The following is a 17,285-nucleotide window of genomic DNA, read 5'->3' on the forward strand; positions in this document are numbered from 1 at the left end:
GACTGGAAATTCTTTTTCTCCCTTGGTGAGTTCCCCAAAGCAGCTGCTAAGATTGTCAAGAGAGGGTGATCTACTGCTCAAGATCATGAAACAAATGTCAGAACTGTCCCTGACCACTCCAGAAGCACATGGTGTGACAGGCTGCACCATTAATCCCTCTCTCCAAGATTGGACATGACCCCCTACCTGTCCCATGGGATTATGGCTGTTGATACATAGACAGAAACATCATTCTCATTTAAATGATTGTTAGTTTACTCCATTAAAATCAAATAACGTTTGAAAATTCACCTGGAATGTGTTCATTCCAGCATCACAAATATTTTAAGTTTGTATTGATTTTTAGGGCTTGTCTACAGGGGAAAATTTACCAACAGAACTTCATTTTGGGTGGGGGCACGTCTTCTAGAATAAGAGTGTGTTTCCACCATTTGTTTTGCTGGTAGATGTCCTCATATAGATAAATCCTTAGGCAGTTAAACAAGGGTTTTTCATTTGATTGTCAAGTGTCTTGGGGTCTCCTTCCATGCCTTTTCCCATGCCACCTGCACATTACAGCCCTTCTGTGAAGATGCACTGTTGTGGGCTGCCTTAACCACCACCCACTTCCATCAACTACTAGCAAATTTCTGAATTTATACAGGAGATGCATCCCAAATATCCACAGGAAACATACAGTGGAACATTTTCTCCCCTCTGCCTCTTTAAAAAGAGGGGGCCCATCCTCACCCTTTAAGTTTAGCACATAAAGGCTAGTGTTATCAGAACTAGCACCAGCATCACAGCATACAGCTAGTCTTTTTTTCTCCTAGGTACACGACTAAATATAGGCAAGTGTACATATATGCTGAAGCGGGGTATTACATAGTAACTTACGTCTTAACCTTTGCTGCCTCTTACTTTTCTGTTTCAACAGGGGAAAGAGGTGACAGTTTGATCTCAGCAGTACCAGGCAATGGAGTTACACCATATTTACCCAATTGCACTTGAGATCAGAATGTAGCCCACAAGGTCTAAACACAGTTTGAAGAATTTGGACATCTGCAAGCTCATTTCTGACTTGAAGTTACAGCCCAGGAAGCAGTGTGTCTCTCCTTATTTCCTAGAGACGGCAGCAGCAGAGAGCTTTAGCTGCAGTGCTTTTCACAAAGAAGTCAACAGAAATAAACACAGCCTCAAGGGACCTCTAAATCTCCATTACCACCAACATAAAGTCAAACTGTCTCAGTCTGAATACGGTGCTTGGCAATAACTAATGTGAAACAAAGACACTTCTGTGTAATGTAAATAATTATTTCATTATTCTTGTTGCCAAGGAGAAAACACGAGAAAACAATTATAGATTAATCTCAAGTACTTGCTGAATTCCATCTTAAACATTTGATTTTATTCCAAGGGTATTAATAAAGAACTGTTCCTTGTATATGTCCTGGTTGTAGGTTAATCACAGAATCCACTAATACATCACAAGAAATATACCAAGTGTCAAGGGCCCCATATCAGAGGTGCTCACTACTCACCTATAAATAATGCCTTTGCTATGAAGAAATTGTAAACCGCATACTATTTCAGCTCCATAAAACCTGAAATAGAGCAACAACACTTCAACTTGGCTTCCTTAGTTAAACAAGACATTTACTACATTGTGAACACAACTAAGAAAACCAGTTTTTTATGAAAGATGAATAGTACTGTAAGTTTACATAACCATTATTGGGGCGGGGAGGGAGGGGAAAATCCCATGTATTTAGTTTTTGCATCATTACCCTGTATAGTTTGCAATATGGACGTAATGCAGTATTGAATACTGTTACTTGTGAATTACTGTATGTAATAAAACTGCAGTTAAAATTAATCTCTCATATCTGCCATATCTTTCCAAGGAATGGGGCCTCACAGTTTACAATATCACTTTGGTATCTCTCCTGAAAGCTACAAGGTTTTTATTATAACACTACTATTCAGTTCTATACACACAACTCCAAACATTATGGAAGATAGCAACTTCCTTTTCTTGATGCTTTGCTTCCATCATGGAACACTGTTCCTGATCTAACCTTTAATCTTCCTTTACACACTTGGAGAGGTGCATAGCTGAGCTTCAAGAGGCAACAGTAAAGAATAAAAAGTCAGAGTCCAGGAATCTCATGGGATCACCTTAAAACGGATGGGGTTCTTCATGCGAGAGAACATTACACCCCATCCTTCAATAGTAAACCTGACTATAAAAGAAGTCAGTGAAATAAAGGTAGAGCTGAACAAAGCCAAACACCTTCCTTTAGCATTCACCAAAATATCTGTGCCTGGGATTTTTGTTGAATTTTACTTAGATTTTGAATGGAAAGACCATGTCTGATGAACCTGAGTTTAAATTGCGGAGAAAACCAGCCTTAAGACATTACACAAGAGGCTGTGGTTTAACAGAGGTTGGTCTTGTAAGACAGACAAAACAGAACTGTAGACAGTTTGGGGATACCCTAGGGTGTTCTCTTAATGAAAGTGGCCTCCTGTAAAGTTTGTTGGGAGGGCTCACTGCTGTTTGGGGAAACTGGAGTTGGATCAAACTCTGATCCTAGCAGTACACTCAGAATCTGGACAGGAGGGAGCTCTGTCTCTGTTGTCCATGTGGCCTCCGCTGGCAGTCCTAAAAGTAGGATGTGCCAGTTTAACATGGAGTTTTTGAAGGGGGGAGGAAGAGAATAAAAGGATCCCTTCAAGCTTCCCATGCCCCCTCCCTTTTGTGAAGAGCTATACTGAATAATTTTAAAACCCAGCTGCCAACTTGTTTTCATTCCTGAAACAAGATGCATCTGGCAACGAACCCAGAGCTTCTGAAAAACACACTGTGGAAAGAGATACTCTCCATATCCTGCACACTAACCTACTGTTCAAGTAAAAGTAATTTGAGAAGCTCTCTTATGGAAAGCAATACAAGTAACATGACTGGATAGCTAGGCATGAGAGCGAATGCTTCAAGGTGGGGTCCTTCTGTTGTAAATCCATCTTGGACTTTGCCCCACAGCCTTTTATGCCAAAACTCTGTGATGAAATGAAACTTGATATTTGTTAATACAGCACATAATAATTTACATGTAATCCCAAACTGCATATAATCAAGTCCATCGCTAGGCTTTTTAATTTTTACAGTGTCACACACAGATTAAACGTTTACCCAATGCCCTTTCCTGTTAAAATTTTTGCACACCCTAAATTTAATGAAGACAATAAAAGGACAAGTGCCTTTTTAAAACCTGTTTTGCAGAAGGTGTCTAATATCTACCAATCCTGCTGCCTAAAGTTTCATACGATTAGTTGCTCAATGTGCCCACAAATGATCCATAATCACTACTAAAATATGAATGAGTTCTTCTGTGATTTTTTTTTTTCATTGCTAGTCTCAGCTAAGAGCACAGGAAGCATTTGTATCTAATCAGTCTCCTTTTGCTAAACACTCAGAAGAGAAATTACATTTTTTTGAAGTTTAAACAAAGAATAAGTGGATACCATACTCTGATGCACCAGCCAGTTAGCTTGGTGTTTTTATTCTGCTAATTTTTGGGCCTTAAGATAATAAATGAAGTTTGCACTTTAAATTTGGCTTGGAGCATGAGGTAGAGCTGTGGGAAATTCTGACATCTCTTTTCACTCCAGGACAAGAAGTTGAAATTTATAAAAAAAAATATTTCAGAACAGAAATTTCAGAATTTTTTTTTATTGAACTGAATCTAAAAATGAACCATTACAGGTCAGTTTAATAAAACAGAATGTTTGAATTCTGAAAGATTTCATTTTGATTTTCCCAATGGAAATGCTTGAAGAGAAGGCAGAAAATGTTTGGATTCTAATCTGCCAAGTAAGAAGAGTGTCTCCATGTACCATATCAAGTTTGCAACACAAGGCACCCTAATTCATCAATGGTTACTTGTTTTTACTATGCCAATCAAATAGAAAATTGAAGGGGGTGGGGGAAACTTATTTTTCTCACACACAGGAGTTCAATATATAAGGATGTAGGCCCAGAGTCTAGCACAAGACACTATTCTAATAGGAAAATTGCATCTGAAGCACTGCTAAGAAACATAATTCACATTCTGCAGCTTCTTTCTGGTCTAGAAATGGCTTATTAAGTTCCCTTGGCTATTTGACGTAATCAAATCCAACTCTACAAAGGAAATTAAAAGAAGGATAAGAACATTTTCCTGTGCCACCACGCACCACCAGTCCATTATTACAGAAGGTCATTCAGTATATGGAACAAACTTTTCCAAATATGTCTTGACTATTCACCCAATTAAACAGATTGGCTGAAATCACTAGGTCCTTTAGAACTATAAGCAGTAAAAACTAACAAAACAAAAAACTAACAAAAACAAAACTAAAAAACAAAAACCATGAACTGTTCTCTCAGCACAGCTTGTCCAAGATGCTTTTTTTTGTTTAAATCTTATTTTAAAAACTCCAAGAAAAGCAAGTAGCAAAGTAGCTCACTTATTTGGGACTTACGTTGCTCTGAAGAGATCAAAGCGCCCCTTGTCCTGTATGTGGAACATCAGGTCCCCTCCGTTCAAGAACTCCATAACAAAAAACAGATGATCCTATTTACAAAGCAGGAAAAAACACAAAATTAACTTGCTTATGCAATTGTGACCCAGTATGGAGGTGCTGCTTCCCTCTGACCAAGGAAAGGACTAAGAAGTGATGAGGGAGAGGGGAAGTTGGCAAATGGCTTTTATGGAATGGTCTTTGACTTTCCCAGCATGCACAAGCTTTTCCCTCCTGCTCACACCCCCACAAAAATGAAGAGTCCCAATGCTACAGATTTCATTAGCTCAGTGACATCCTATGTGTCTTATTTTCATAGTTCATGTGCTTACAGGTCAGATATGAATGTACATTTTAATGAATCTTCCATTTGTGCTTCCCTTAACTTATGTGAGTCATCATCTTAGATCATGTAATCCAGGATGAAACCAGTAATTGAAGTGTTTAAATTAAAACTCCTCTCTCTGGCTGTAGACTTTGTAAATGTTGTTCTGTGCCAGTCTGACTTAGTATTATTTTATACCCACTTTGCACAAACTCCTACCCAAAGTGGAAGGCAGGGAAGAATCAGAGCCAATACCTCCAGTCAATTAAAACATATTTCACTCATGCAGAGAAACAGATTGGTCTCTAATCCATTTTGCTTTGTTACTGATACCAGTATTCCCATAAAGGCAAAAGTTGAATCTGTACTATACCTTAGTCTGAAATGTGCAGTAGAGGTGAGTAAGAAATGGGTTTTCCCATGCAAGTGCTAGGACCCGCTTTTCCACCATGGTACATTCCACGTCATCATCGATTAGCACCACATCCTTTTTCAGAGCTTTAATAGCAAAGAATTCATTCTTCCCTTTCAGTTCAGCAAGCAGAACCTGCAAACACAGGAAGACTTCAAGGCATATGTAAGAAAAGTTGATTTAGCTAATGCTGCTAATCAGCAGAGGAGGATTTTAGGACCAGGCATTTAAAGAAGGTTGCATAGCACTACAAAAAAGTTATTAAAAAATAGGGAGATTCACACCACCCCTCTATAACCCCTCAGCCCAAAGGCAAAGCTAATGGATTTTATGATTTTATTGGGGGTTGGACTAGATGACCTCCTGAGGTCCCTTCCAACCCTGATATTCTAGGATTCTATGATGGGGTGCATCACAGAAATTGTGGTGTACCAGCCCAAACAGGTGGCAAAATGTAGGACATCTGTGCAGCTCCTCTGTTGCAATCACTTGAGCTCATGGACTAGAAGAAAGGACATGAACCCTGTTCATCCCTTTGAGATTTTTCTTAGTTGGGTTATTTCACAGATGCAGCAAACGGCCATGTCCAAAATCCCCCCTCCTTGTGGGCCTATGTAAGGCTAGCATAGAACTCAGCTCCACCATAGACAGAGGACATGGAGTCACTCCTGCTCTGCAGCAACCCTGCTTCTGTCCAACTCAACCATGGTGGTTCCACTGCACTGGGGTGCTCTGTAGCCACAGCTATGTTGTGCATATGAGTGCATGGCATTATTTCATACTGTAGAGCATAAAGGCGTATGCATCTTTTTGGATATTAAGGGAAGAAATCAAGAAACAAAGGGCTGGGAGGTAGTGCATCATAGATCCTTTTTTAAGTTCCAACACTGCTCTTGGTTGGTTGTAATTTTACAGGGTTGGGACTTTTTATGCCTGAGGCTCAGATGATCACAATCCATTCCATTAGCAGTAACAGTTTCACAACAAAGGGTTAATAAAATTCTCTCCCCACAAAATGAAGATTGTTTGCTTAAGTGAAATTAGCCCATAACACTTCAGAATAAAAGGCAAATCAACTTAAGTGCTTCCCATTTGTTACGCACCTTTCCAAAGCTTCCTTTCCCTAGTACTTTGTGAAAGATAAAGCTGTCTATGGTGAATTTTCTCCTGGTTCGTGAAGCTGGTCTTGGTGTACTTCCCTCCCAGAGCTTATCATACTCGCTGTTATCTGCTAATGCAAACCATGATTTTTAAATTCAGCATAGGCAATTTTCATGACAGAGATTCCTATAGTTTCTGACTTCTGACTGCCAATAGTTCATCAAATCTGCTGCTGACACTGGTGACCATAAACATGAGGACCTTACAAAGAAGCTAAATCATTCAAATGGAGTTAAAATTTTTGGTCTAAGTCTGGGATTTTACTAAAAACCTGACATTTTACTAAATCCATATTATGCTCAAAGGCCCTGAGCATCCACTCTGCCCAAAGAATGCAAGGCATTCTTGTTTAGGGGGAGGGTATTTGTTAACGGCCGCTTTAAACCATCTTCTCTGATCCTGGGTCTGTTGTGTACCAGATTACAGCACTGGGGGACTAAACTTCTCTAATTTATGTAGGGTGGCAATGGCCCATTGTAACAGCTACGGACTGCCGCGAGGCAGGGAAACCTTGGCTACGCCCCTTTTTACCAGCCATGTACTCAAATTTAGGGGTATAAGCACAGGAGTTGTTATGCCGCCAGAGGATCCTCATATGGTGAGTTGATTCTCCCATTGAGGACTATGCCAGTTTTAAAGCTGCTTTGAACTGGCAGCATGTCAAAGTCGGGGTACTGCAAGAAAGAATTTGGTCCAATATGCCTATACTATACTTTCTTCAGGCCTTTCTTGCTAGAAATTAGTGTGGCAAATTGGAAAGATGCATTAAGAGGGATCATTTACTGAGCAATTCAATAAAATCAGCTCAATACACAAGGAGTAGAGAACAGCAGAAAAAAATACCACCTCCGAACCTTCAGTTACCTACCTCTTACCTGATCCTAGTAGTTCTATCAGACTTCATGGGACCATCCACATTGGTATTAAGTCATTTTGAATTTTAACTCCAATATTCTGATCTCTGTTACTGAGGATTTCCTCCCCTGATTACCCTATCTGTTCTCGCTCTCTAAAAATATTTTAATCATCATATTAGTAGAATAATAATTACATTGAGAGGAATGATACAACTCTGACAGTAAGATTATATTAAATGTGTTACAAAAACTACATCCAATTCTCTATTTTTGAACAGAACTGTAACATGGAATTAGTGTTTGTGGGTTGTTGTTGTTTTTTTTAAAGTACTTCTATTTAGTCCCAACTAATACATTTTAGTTGACTCCAGTTTTTCAGATCAACAGCAGGCTTGTCATTTCACAAAGATTTCTATATGCTCTGAGTCAGTCAAGATCTTAAGAATATGTATTGTATATATTTCAATTACAATATGCTGAATATTTATATGTGCACCTTTCCAATTAATGTTCCTTTCCCAAATTCTGTCAGAGAAATTATGCTAGAATGAGAATAGAGCAAGATCTCCAGGAATTTGAGCCCGCTCTCATTTATCTCAGTACATCTCTGGTTATTCTTGGGCAAAGCAATCCACAGATCTTTATAAATGCTCATATCGTTTCACAATGTTCTCTGTGTTTTTGAAGAAAAAAGTGTCAGAGGAATAAAATCTTACTTAATATTTTCAGTGTTCTGGGGGCGTTTGTCAGCAACCTTTTAAGTATAAATTAATTACTTATTTTTAATAATTTAAATTAAATTAATGTATTAAATTAATTGTATGTCTAAATTATTAGAACAGCATTGATGTGTTATTGATATTTCATGTTCAAGCTGATGCTTGCAAAGCTCTAAATATTACTTTTCTGAACATAAATTACTCACAAGAGTTGTGCAGAGACTGTAAATATCTTTGTATATTAAAACTGCCTTTTTGTTAGAAAAATAATAAAACATTGTTTTCAGTGTATGGTAATAACAAACAACAGCTATTAACATTTCAATATATGTGCCAGTCTGGTAATTACCTATACATAAGAGAAAATGCAGTAAATTTCATTTCTTACCTGTTGTATCTCCACCCAAAGCTTTAGATTTCTTATCAAAATCCTGGTAAATACCAACATTTTCTAGTGACCCAGAATCAGATTTTCTGGTCGATTTCTGTACAGGAACAGAAGGCATTTGAGGTTATTCTTGCACTGTAATTAGTATATACTAATTAGTAATGGTAAGTAATGTAAGTAAGTGGTATGTAATGGCAAGTAATGGTAACAGAGTTTTATTTGTTGCTTTGCCTTTATTATAAGCAAATCTCACTCTCACGCAAAATGTGTATTTACTACTTTGTCTAGAAACCTTTGGTAATGGAAAGCTGAAGAATTATAATACACTTTATTTACTATAATCCCTTTTATAGCATCCACACTGTCCACTGTCATATGTTGTAAGAAAATAATAATAAAAATGGTGTTAAAAATGTTTGAGCACTCTATTCTATAACCTCTGCCAGTGCTATCCATTGAGAATTCTGGGTTCAAAATATCATAGCTTTAATGATAGGGAAGGAGCGACAAACAAAAACCAGGGCAGGAATAGTAGTAGGGGAAGAGTCTTCACAAAAGTGTGTACTTGTGGCACCTTAGAGACTAACCAATTTATTTGAGCATGAGTAACTCATGAAAGCTCATGCTCAAATAAATTGGTTAGTCTCTAAGGTGCCACAAGTACTCCTTTTCTTTTTGCGAATACAGACTAACACGGCTGTTACTCTGAAACAAAAGTGTGTATTACTTTAAAGTTTAAATAATATACAGGAAGAGTCATGTCCTAGACAGAGAAAAGAATCACAAGGTTATTGGTACTGAGCACATGTAAGCAACTTGTCCGTATTGCTGTTCTTTACGTAACTGCACTGTTTAATTTTACTTTAGTAGTTAACCTCTTTAGATTTTTCATGTAGTGAAAATATTGTTCTATCAGCCCTAAGGTTTTTTAAAAAGTAAATATCACACAAAAGCTTAAGAAAGGTAGCTTGAGATGTACTTCACTTCGTTAAGCATGTGGCTCCATGTTTTTCAGTTATGCTGTTATTTCACAGCCAGTATACAGTTTTCTGCTTGTAAATGAAAGCCAGTGCTATCCAGCTGTAAAAGAAGCAACCACCAGGCTCAGGAGATCAAGAAGTTAATAGTGGGGATGTGTTAGTTCCAGCACACAAAACCTCTGATAAGCTAAAATCATGGAGTATAACATTTGTGTTTTCAACATGTGAAGAAGTAGAGAGATAACTAAAAACAAAATTTTGCAAAATCTGATTTGTCACCATTTATACCAAACACTGCAAAAGAATGTTTAAGACAACAAAAAAGAAAAACAAACAAACCTTGTTCTTGTTGGGATTAAAAAAAAACAAAAAACATTCCAGCAGAAAGTTTCCAATTATCTGAGGGGTGTTTTTTTGTTTTGTTTTGAAACCTGCAGTTTCACTTTAAAGCCTGGAAAGGGCCTTCGTCACTTACACTAAGGCCCCCCAGCAGCATATGTCACTTAATGACCGAAATGGTAAGGGAAGGAAAAACCTCCCTCCCGGGCTTGTAATACAACTAGTTGCATGACAAACAACAATGCAACATACCTGGCTAACTTGATTTAAAGCTTCTGCTAATAGTTTCTGGTTGATTCCACATAGATTTGCCACTTTCTTTTGACATTTGTGGTGCACATTCATCCCACACTCTAAAAGAAAGGAAAGGACAGTAATGTGAACTTCATGCAAAATGTTGTTAAACAGTAGATTCATAGGAAAGATTTTTTTTGTATTCAATACTTCTGTTCAGAAACGTTTTCATAGCTCGGATTTGGGATATGAACAACTTGCTCTTTTAATTGATTACAGCCTTTAATAAAACGGCAATTCAAATTTTACCTCTCCCTCCCACTCCCAAACTCATTTAAAATGGAAGTTGCCAAAATCACCACAGGAATAGAGAGGTAAAGCTCTCCTGATCTGGAGTTATGCCTGTTTAATTAGCTGCAATTTTGGCCCATTATCTTACAAACTAGAAATAATACTTTTGATTCCTTAAATTTTGTCTTTCTTGTTGGAGAATTATGACAAGAGAAGGATTTATAGTTAATAGTCAGAAAATGCATCTTCAGTTTGGGACTATGTACTCAGATACTATATGACAAATATACTCAACTGCATTGCGTCTGGGGGCTACTTGTCCCTAATGGTACCAAAGAGACAATTTTTCTTGCTCTTGTCTCCTCTGTAACACTGCAATAATCAAAATGCTCTTTAATTGACAGAGGCAAGTGTTGTTTTTAAGAGAGCTTTTTGTGAAACACAAGATGTCATACAAACTCAAGAACATCCACAACCAAGAGACTTGGACACTTCACCAAAAATTAGTTTTTCCCATGGAAAATGCTATGGCAATGCTCTTTTCCCCATCCTCCATAAAAGCTGAGACTCAAATAGCATAGAAGCCCCTAGAGTACCTTCGCACTTTAATCCTTGTTTAACTAATCCCCAGAGAAGACTGCCGCAATGATCGCAAAAGTTGGGACTCATGTAGTTGTAAACTTTAAATCGATGAGGCATATCAATGTTGAAGCGCTCCTTCTGAAACTGAAGGCATATTTACACAAATAAATCACTTTTTCAGACATGAGGGGACTGCTCTCTCTCTCTCTCTCTCACACACACACACACACACACACGTATGTTTATAATTTAAAAACCACATTTAAAAAGCATTCACAAATGATCCAACACTGAGTACTTTAAGTGTTCAATCTCTGAAGAAACTTAACATGCTGAGTTTGGATGAAATGTGTGTCTATCAAGGGGAAACTAGATGCCTACTAGCAAATTAAAATTGTTTCAGTCAAAAGTTGACTTATTGCAATGCACTCGTCTACCTCTCAGCAAAAGCATCTCTTGTGTGTCACATATTTATTTAAATTTTATTATGGATGCGAAGCCATTGTTATAGATATATGTATTTATTTTGTTTTCCAAATGCCTGCATGTGGAGGCCTTGGTGCCCTGACAACAGTGAAAAATTTAGTCACTAAGAATATTGCCCAGCAGCATAATACAACAGGAACACTTCACACAGCATGAACTGCAGGGAAATGTACCCCCCTTTCTTGCTTGTCCTGAAATCCCTGACCCTCAAAACTCCTGAAGAGATAAGCCATGCTGCAAAAACTTTAAGATCAACAAATCTGAGCTGTTTTGTATTTTAAACCTCCCCAAACCCATATCTGTTACTGCATAATTTATTCAATGCTTAAAGAATTAAATCTTTACTTGGAAAAAAAAAGTTTCTGTCAAGGGATTGTAACTACTCTGCCTTCTCCAGAGTTTCACCCATGCTCCATCTCCATAGAATGTCTAATATCTAAAGGGAAGCAGTAAACAGCCATTGTTATGCAGCAAAGTACTTTCCAAGTGGATCTTGCCACATTTACAATCTTACATTCGTAAAAAGAAAAGGAGGACTTGTGGCACCTTAGAGACTAACCGATTTATTTGAGCATAAGCTTTCGTGAGCTACAGCTCACTTCATCGGATGCATACTATGGAAAGTGTAGAAGATCTTTTTATACACACAAAGCATGAAAAAATGGGTGTTTACCACTACAAAAGGTTTTCTCTCCCCCCACCCCACTCTCCTGCTGGTAATAGCTTATCTAGAGTGATCACTCTCCTTACAATGTGTATGATAATCAAGGTGGGCCATTTCCAGCACAAATCCAGGGTTTAACAAGAACATCTCGGGGCGGGGGGGGGGGAGGGGGGGGAGTAGGAAAAAACAAGGGAAAATAGGCTTGAATAGAGATTGGGAGTGGCTAAGTCATTATGCAAGGTAACCTAAGTTAATAGTATCCAATTTGCAAATGAATTCCAATTCAGCAGTCTCTCGCTGGAGTCTGGATTTGAAGTTTTTTTGTTGTAATATCGCAACTTTCATGTCTGTAATCGCGTGACCAGAGAGATTGAAGTGTTCTCCGACTGGTTTATGAATGTTGTAATTCTTGACATCTGATTTGTGTCCATTTATTCTTTTACATAGAGACTGTCCAGTTTGACCAATGTACATGGCAGAGGGACATTGCTGGCACATGATGGCATATATCACATTGGTGGATGTGCAGGTGAACGAGCCTCTGATAGTGTGGCTGATGTGATTAGGCCCTATGATGGTGTCCCCTGAATAGATATGTGAGCACAGTTGGCAACGGGCTTTGTTGCAAGGAACGCCACTAGCCGTCACCTTCAGCCCCCAACTAAAACCCCTCCAATGCATTATTAAGGATCTACAACCTTTCCTGAAGGACGACCCATCACGCTCACAAATCTTGGGAGACAGGCTAGTCCTTGCTTACAGACAGCCCCCCAACCTGAAGCAAATACTCACCAGCAACCACATACCACACAACAGAACCACTAACCCAGGAACCTATCCTTGCAACAAAGCCCGATGCCAACTGTGCCCACATATCTATTCAGGGCACACCATCACAGGGCCTAATCCCATCAGCCACACTATCAGAGGCTCGTTCACCTGCACATCCACCAATGTGATATGTGCCATCATGTTACTCTGAAACCTACATTCGTAAAGAAATTTTTTCATCTCTTACCATTGTGTCTCTGCTGTTGGCTGCAGTACCAGTACATCTCCCAATGATTTTATCAATACATTTCTTATGAATAGCAGCATTGCATTCTTCAAGAGAGAAATGAAAAACAAAATAAACCCATCAGTTAACTGATACAGATGATTAGGTGTTCCGCTTTGGAAAAGTCTAATACGAAATATGCCTTCCCTAAAATCTACAAGTGTTAATCCGTATTTCTCAAGTGAAAGTGCCCCTCTCTGTAAGTAAGAGAGGTATCTGTAGGAGATGACTGTCTCTAGTTTGGGATTATATGTCTTTACTTCTGAACCACCAGTCTCTCCTGTAGGTGATACCACCAGCATTTGAGGCTGAGGTATGTGGGGGAGAAAACATTACTACATTTGCAAATTTTGGAAACAAAAGTACTTTGGCATCGGCTGATGCTACCATATAGGATACATCAAGATCTACTATGACTGAAAGGTACTGCTATCACTAACTACATAAGAAATGAATCAAGGGTTTCTTCTGGTTGGAAAAATTGCAATTCTTAAACTCTATTTAGAAGGGTTTCAGAGTTTCCTTTTCTATTCAGGGTTTCCTTTTCTATTTAGAAGATTTCCCATATGTTCCAATATTTACTAAACACCAAAATGGAATTACTGGGCCCAATTTTTTGATGATGTAAGTGGGCACAGCTGTTATTTTCAATGACATTTCACCCATTTACACCAGCAGATAATTTGGCCCATTAACCTTATTACTCAAGGCTCGATGGAAGGGTCAATCATTTGACACTGAAGTACAGAGCCCTATGTTAGCACCGAACACTTTATAATTAACATCCGTATCATTGAGAGAGTGATTATGCACTCTGTATGATAAATGTTTACACCGTATATTATAAATGCGACATATACCTATCTACAGAGTAATATTAAGAAGTTTGTCATAGTTACAAAATGCATATAGTCAACTCACGTCTACATTTGTATCCCTGCTTGTTAAGTCCCCTGAAAAACAAACAATACAAAAAGAAAGTCACAAGGGTAGAAAGTGTAGCTCTAGATGTTTGTCTTGTTCAAAACAGATTTTTTTTAGTTGCTTTCACATGCCAGAGATTCAAGATTTAAATCACAATATTTATGCTGATTCTATCAGTCTAGGTCCTGCTATTGTAAATGTTTCTCAGTGAAGCATGTCAAAAGATTCCTGCTTCTTTCTCTCTAAGGAAACATTTTTATCATTCCACCAACCCTTCCATAAAAGGTTTGAACATCACTGCCTTTACCCAAGGGAATTATCAGACTTATTCCTTTGCGAAGGTTTTGCCAGTTAAGGGCCAGATTTTGCTCCCACTGAAGTTGATGGAAGTTTTGCCAATTACTTCAATCAGTAAGTATGGGCTCAGGATCCATACTTAAATTATTACCATGGCATAATGTGGGGAAAATGTATGAGTTGGGCTTCTAAGTGCTACAGTACTACAAAACATAATATATTGTTCCCATCCAATGTGATGCATGACGTGTAACATCAAGGGCTACAGAGTGATTTACAACATTTTCCATCATTTCTCAGTACATCTGAAGCTAGTTGTTTTTTAATCATTTCACTCCCAAGAATAAACCTGAGCTTACATATATTGTTTCCTTCTTACCAGACGAAGTCTTTACAGACAGAGCAAAATGTGGGCTGTCCAAAGAAGGTGGCAATAAACTCATGATTTTTGATGTAGTGGATTTTGGCTTGCTTGATAGCTCCTCTCCTATTGATAGTCACAATCCCCTCATCTTCCCTCATTGACTGCTTGCAATCTGGGGAGAAAAATAAAAGAAGAAACTGTTTTAAAATTATACCAAGTTGTAACGAAAATGAATCAATACTACTTTCCCAAAAGTTATAATTTAGTATTATAATTTAGATATATTTTTTTAATTCTCTCTCTCTCTCACTCACACACACACACACACACACACACACACACACACACACACACACACACACACACACACACACACAGAGAGAGAGAAATAACAAAATTACCCTTATCAGGTTTTAGACCCAGACACATTATAAAAATTATGTGTAAAAGAAGGTCTATGTTCATTACTCTTTTCTTGTCAATGTCAAGCTTTATTCATTTATTTATTTATTTAGGCAGTAACCTTAAACACTTTTTCCTACTATTGAATGCATTCAGTGGCATTTTCTTGCTGCATAATTTAAATGATATGAAAGTGAAATGATGTAAGACAAGCTGAACCAAGAACAGGCCATGCTGATGTTTCAAGTTAACAGAGGAGTGGGGTGGGGGCCAGGAAATCAGGGCCCTTGCAGCTTCAGAAACACATAAGAGGAAGTAACTTTCTCAGACGCTCCCAACATTCCCTCTTCTAATAAATATAAGATATTTTTCAATAATTCTGCAGTTGCCAAAGAGGAGACAACCCTATGGTGCAGCTTTGAGACAAGGATCCTACACTACCTTGGTGAGGAGTATCACACAAAATCCCAAGTTGCTAAAATAAGTGGATCATACAGGTCTTGGAGCAACCTTATTACTAATCTTTCATTTTCATTAAGGAGATAACAGAATTCCAAGTAAAGAAATTCTCTTATTAATCCCTTAAGTGACACTTGTTCACATTCAACTAACTTTTTTTTTCAAAATGTAAAGGCAAGAAAAGATATTGGAATGGGATGGTCCTAACAGACATTTTAAACTGTTTAAGAGAAAATAAAAAAAGACTGGAATCCCTGGTATAGCAGTGCACTCAGCCCCAAAAAAGGAGATGTGTTTTTTTCAGAGTAGGGGATAAGGAAAAGCTGCTCAAGAATGACCCCCTCTAGCCAGTTAAGGAAAAGCAAAAGTCAACTATGGAGACCGGATCAGTTATTCAATGCATTCAGAAATGCTCATCCGCTGCTCTTTGTCTGAGGTGGCTGAAAAGTTTATAGTAGTGAGAGGTGGTAGTTTGGGATGTAGAGAATTCCATGGTGATGGAGGGAGGAGAAAGTCAGGTAGGAACAGACAAGGGGTAAGCACCGTATCCCTTGTAAGAATAATTCTTTTTTTAATACACCTAAGGCTACGCCTACACTGTGAGCTAGGTGTCTGATTCCCTAGTTAAGCAGACACACTTGAGACAGCGGTCATCTGAGCTAGCATGCTAGAAATAGTAGTGTTGTCACAGTAGCACGGGCAGTGGTGCACAGGCGAGCTGCCTGAACCCCACGGGTACATGCTCGGTATGCCTAGCCCATGCCATTGTTGCTTCTGCCCATGCTACCACATCTATGCTTCTATTTTTAGTGCACTAGCTCTGATGAGAGCTAGCATGAGTATGAGCACCCCTCGCTTGCAGTACAGATATAGCCTAAGTAGATTTCAGCACTGTGATAATACAGCACTGCAGTTAGCGGCCTGCCTTGAAGCATGTTCTCCTGGAAATCAAAGGGTGTTTTGCCAAAAAGTCTTCAGTTGGAGCCAAGTTGGCCCCTTTATCAACAAATACTCAGATATTCATTCTATGTATTAGAACAATACTACAATATTCAAACTTACTGCATCCAACAACCTTCCCAATCTCCTACTTTCCCATGGATTTCTGTTTCAGACATGCCCACTGATCTGAGGGATAATTTTATTTTCCATTCTGAGGTATTGTTTGAACACACACTGTATGCAGCCTCTTAGTGGTAGTTATCCTAAATTTACCTTCAGCACCTTTAATGAAACTGAATTGAGGAGTAAACAGAGCTATCGGAAAATAAAATTTTACAGCCAGCATGGACAAAACAACAAATCGATGAATACTCCAAACCATGACCTATGATAACATTTCTCAAACACTGGTGACGTATGTATTCCCCTCTAGCATGATGCTGCTTTTGCCATTAGATCAGATGGCTGTCTCCATCACACTTAAAAAGGAATCAACAAATGAGAGAACTTGGGAGAGTCGCTGTCCTGAGTCCTGGTGCTGTATCCCTGCCTAATAACTGCATTCACATCTACAACCAAGCTTGGCGTGCAATCAATCATACATCAGGATTTAAGAGCACCCGAACTGGTTTTCTGGTTTCACTGGAATGGGAAGAAAGAACCAGTGATCCACGAAATCTTCGAATAAAGGATAGACCCAGTTTTATGAGGCCAGGCGAGGACGAGACAATTAACTGTGAGAAGAGGTCAATGGCTGGTGCTGCTAAAGGCAAATAGAGTTTCCTGACAAATTTCGAAGCCATTGGCTTAAAACTATTGATGTTTGATCTTAACCCACAGGAGAACTTACTCCAGAACTC

At 38.5% G+C, this 17,285-nt stretch overlaps 1 protein-coding gene across 3 annotated transcripts in view; it reads right to left on the bottom strand.

Annotated features, from left to right (window-relative positions):
• Nucleotides 1-17,285, bottom strand: part of PRKCD (protein kinase C delta) — a 128,664-nt gene that overhangs the window by 7,970 nt on the left and 103,409 nt on the right. For 2 of the 3 annotated variants that reach the window (XM_077823014.1, XM_077823016.1), the window contains exons 5-14: nucleotides 14,638-14,794; nucleotides 13,959-13,990; nucleotides 12,999-13,084; nucleotides 10,845-10,974; nucleotides 9,976-10,076; nucleotides 8,405-8,501; nucleotides 6,383-6,510; nucleotides 5,241-5,414; nucleotides 4,504-4,595; nucleotides 1,521-1,583 (exon numbers count right to left, since the gene is read on the bottom strand). In XM_077823014.1, coding sequence (XP_077679140.1) covers nucleotides 1,521-1,583; nucleotides 4,504-4,595; nucleotides 5,241-5,414; nucleotides 6,383-6,510; nucleotides 8,405-8,501; nucleotides 9,976-10,076; nucleotides 10,845-10,974; nucleotides 12,999-13,084; nucleotides 13,959-13,990; nucleotides 14,638-14,794 — 1,060 coding nt within the window. The remainder of the gene's footprint in view (nucleotides 1-1,520; nucleotides 1,584-4,503; nucleotides 4,596-5,240; nucleotides 5,415-6,382; nucleotides 6,511-8,404; nucleotides 8,502-9,975; nucleotides 10,077-10,844; nucleotides 10,975-12,998; nucleotides 13,085-13,958; nucleotides 13,991-14,637; nucleotides 14,795-17,285) is intronic. The other variant, XM_077823017.1, reaches the window with a different exon arrangement.

This window comes from Eretmochelys imbricata, chromosome 7, assembly GCF_965152235.1.
Source record: "Eretmochelys imbricata isolate rEreImb1 chromosome 7, rEreImb1.hap1, whole genome shotgun sequence".
Lineage (NCBI taxonomy): Eukaryota > Metazoa > Chordata > Testudines > Cheloniidae > Eretmochelys > Eretmochelys imbricata.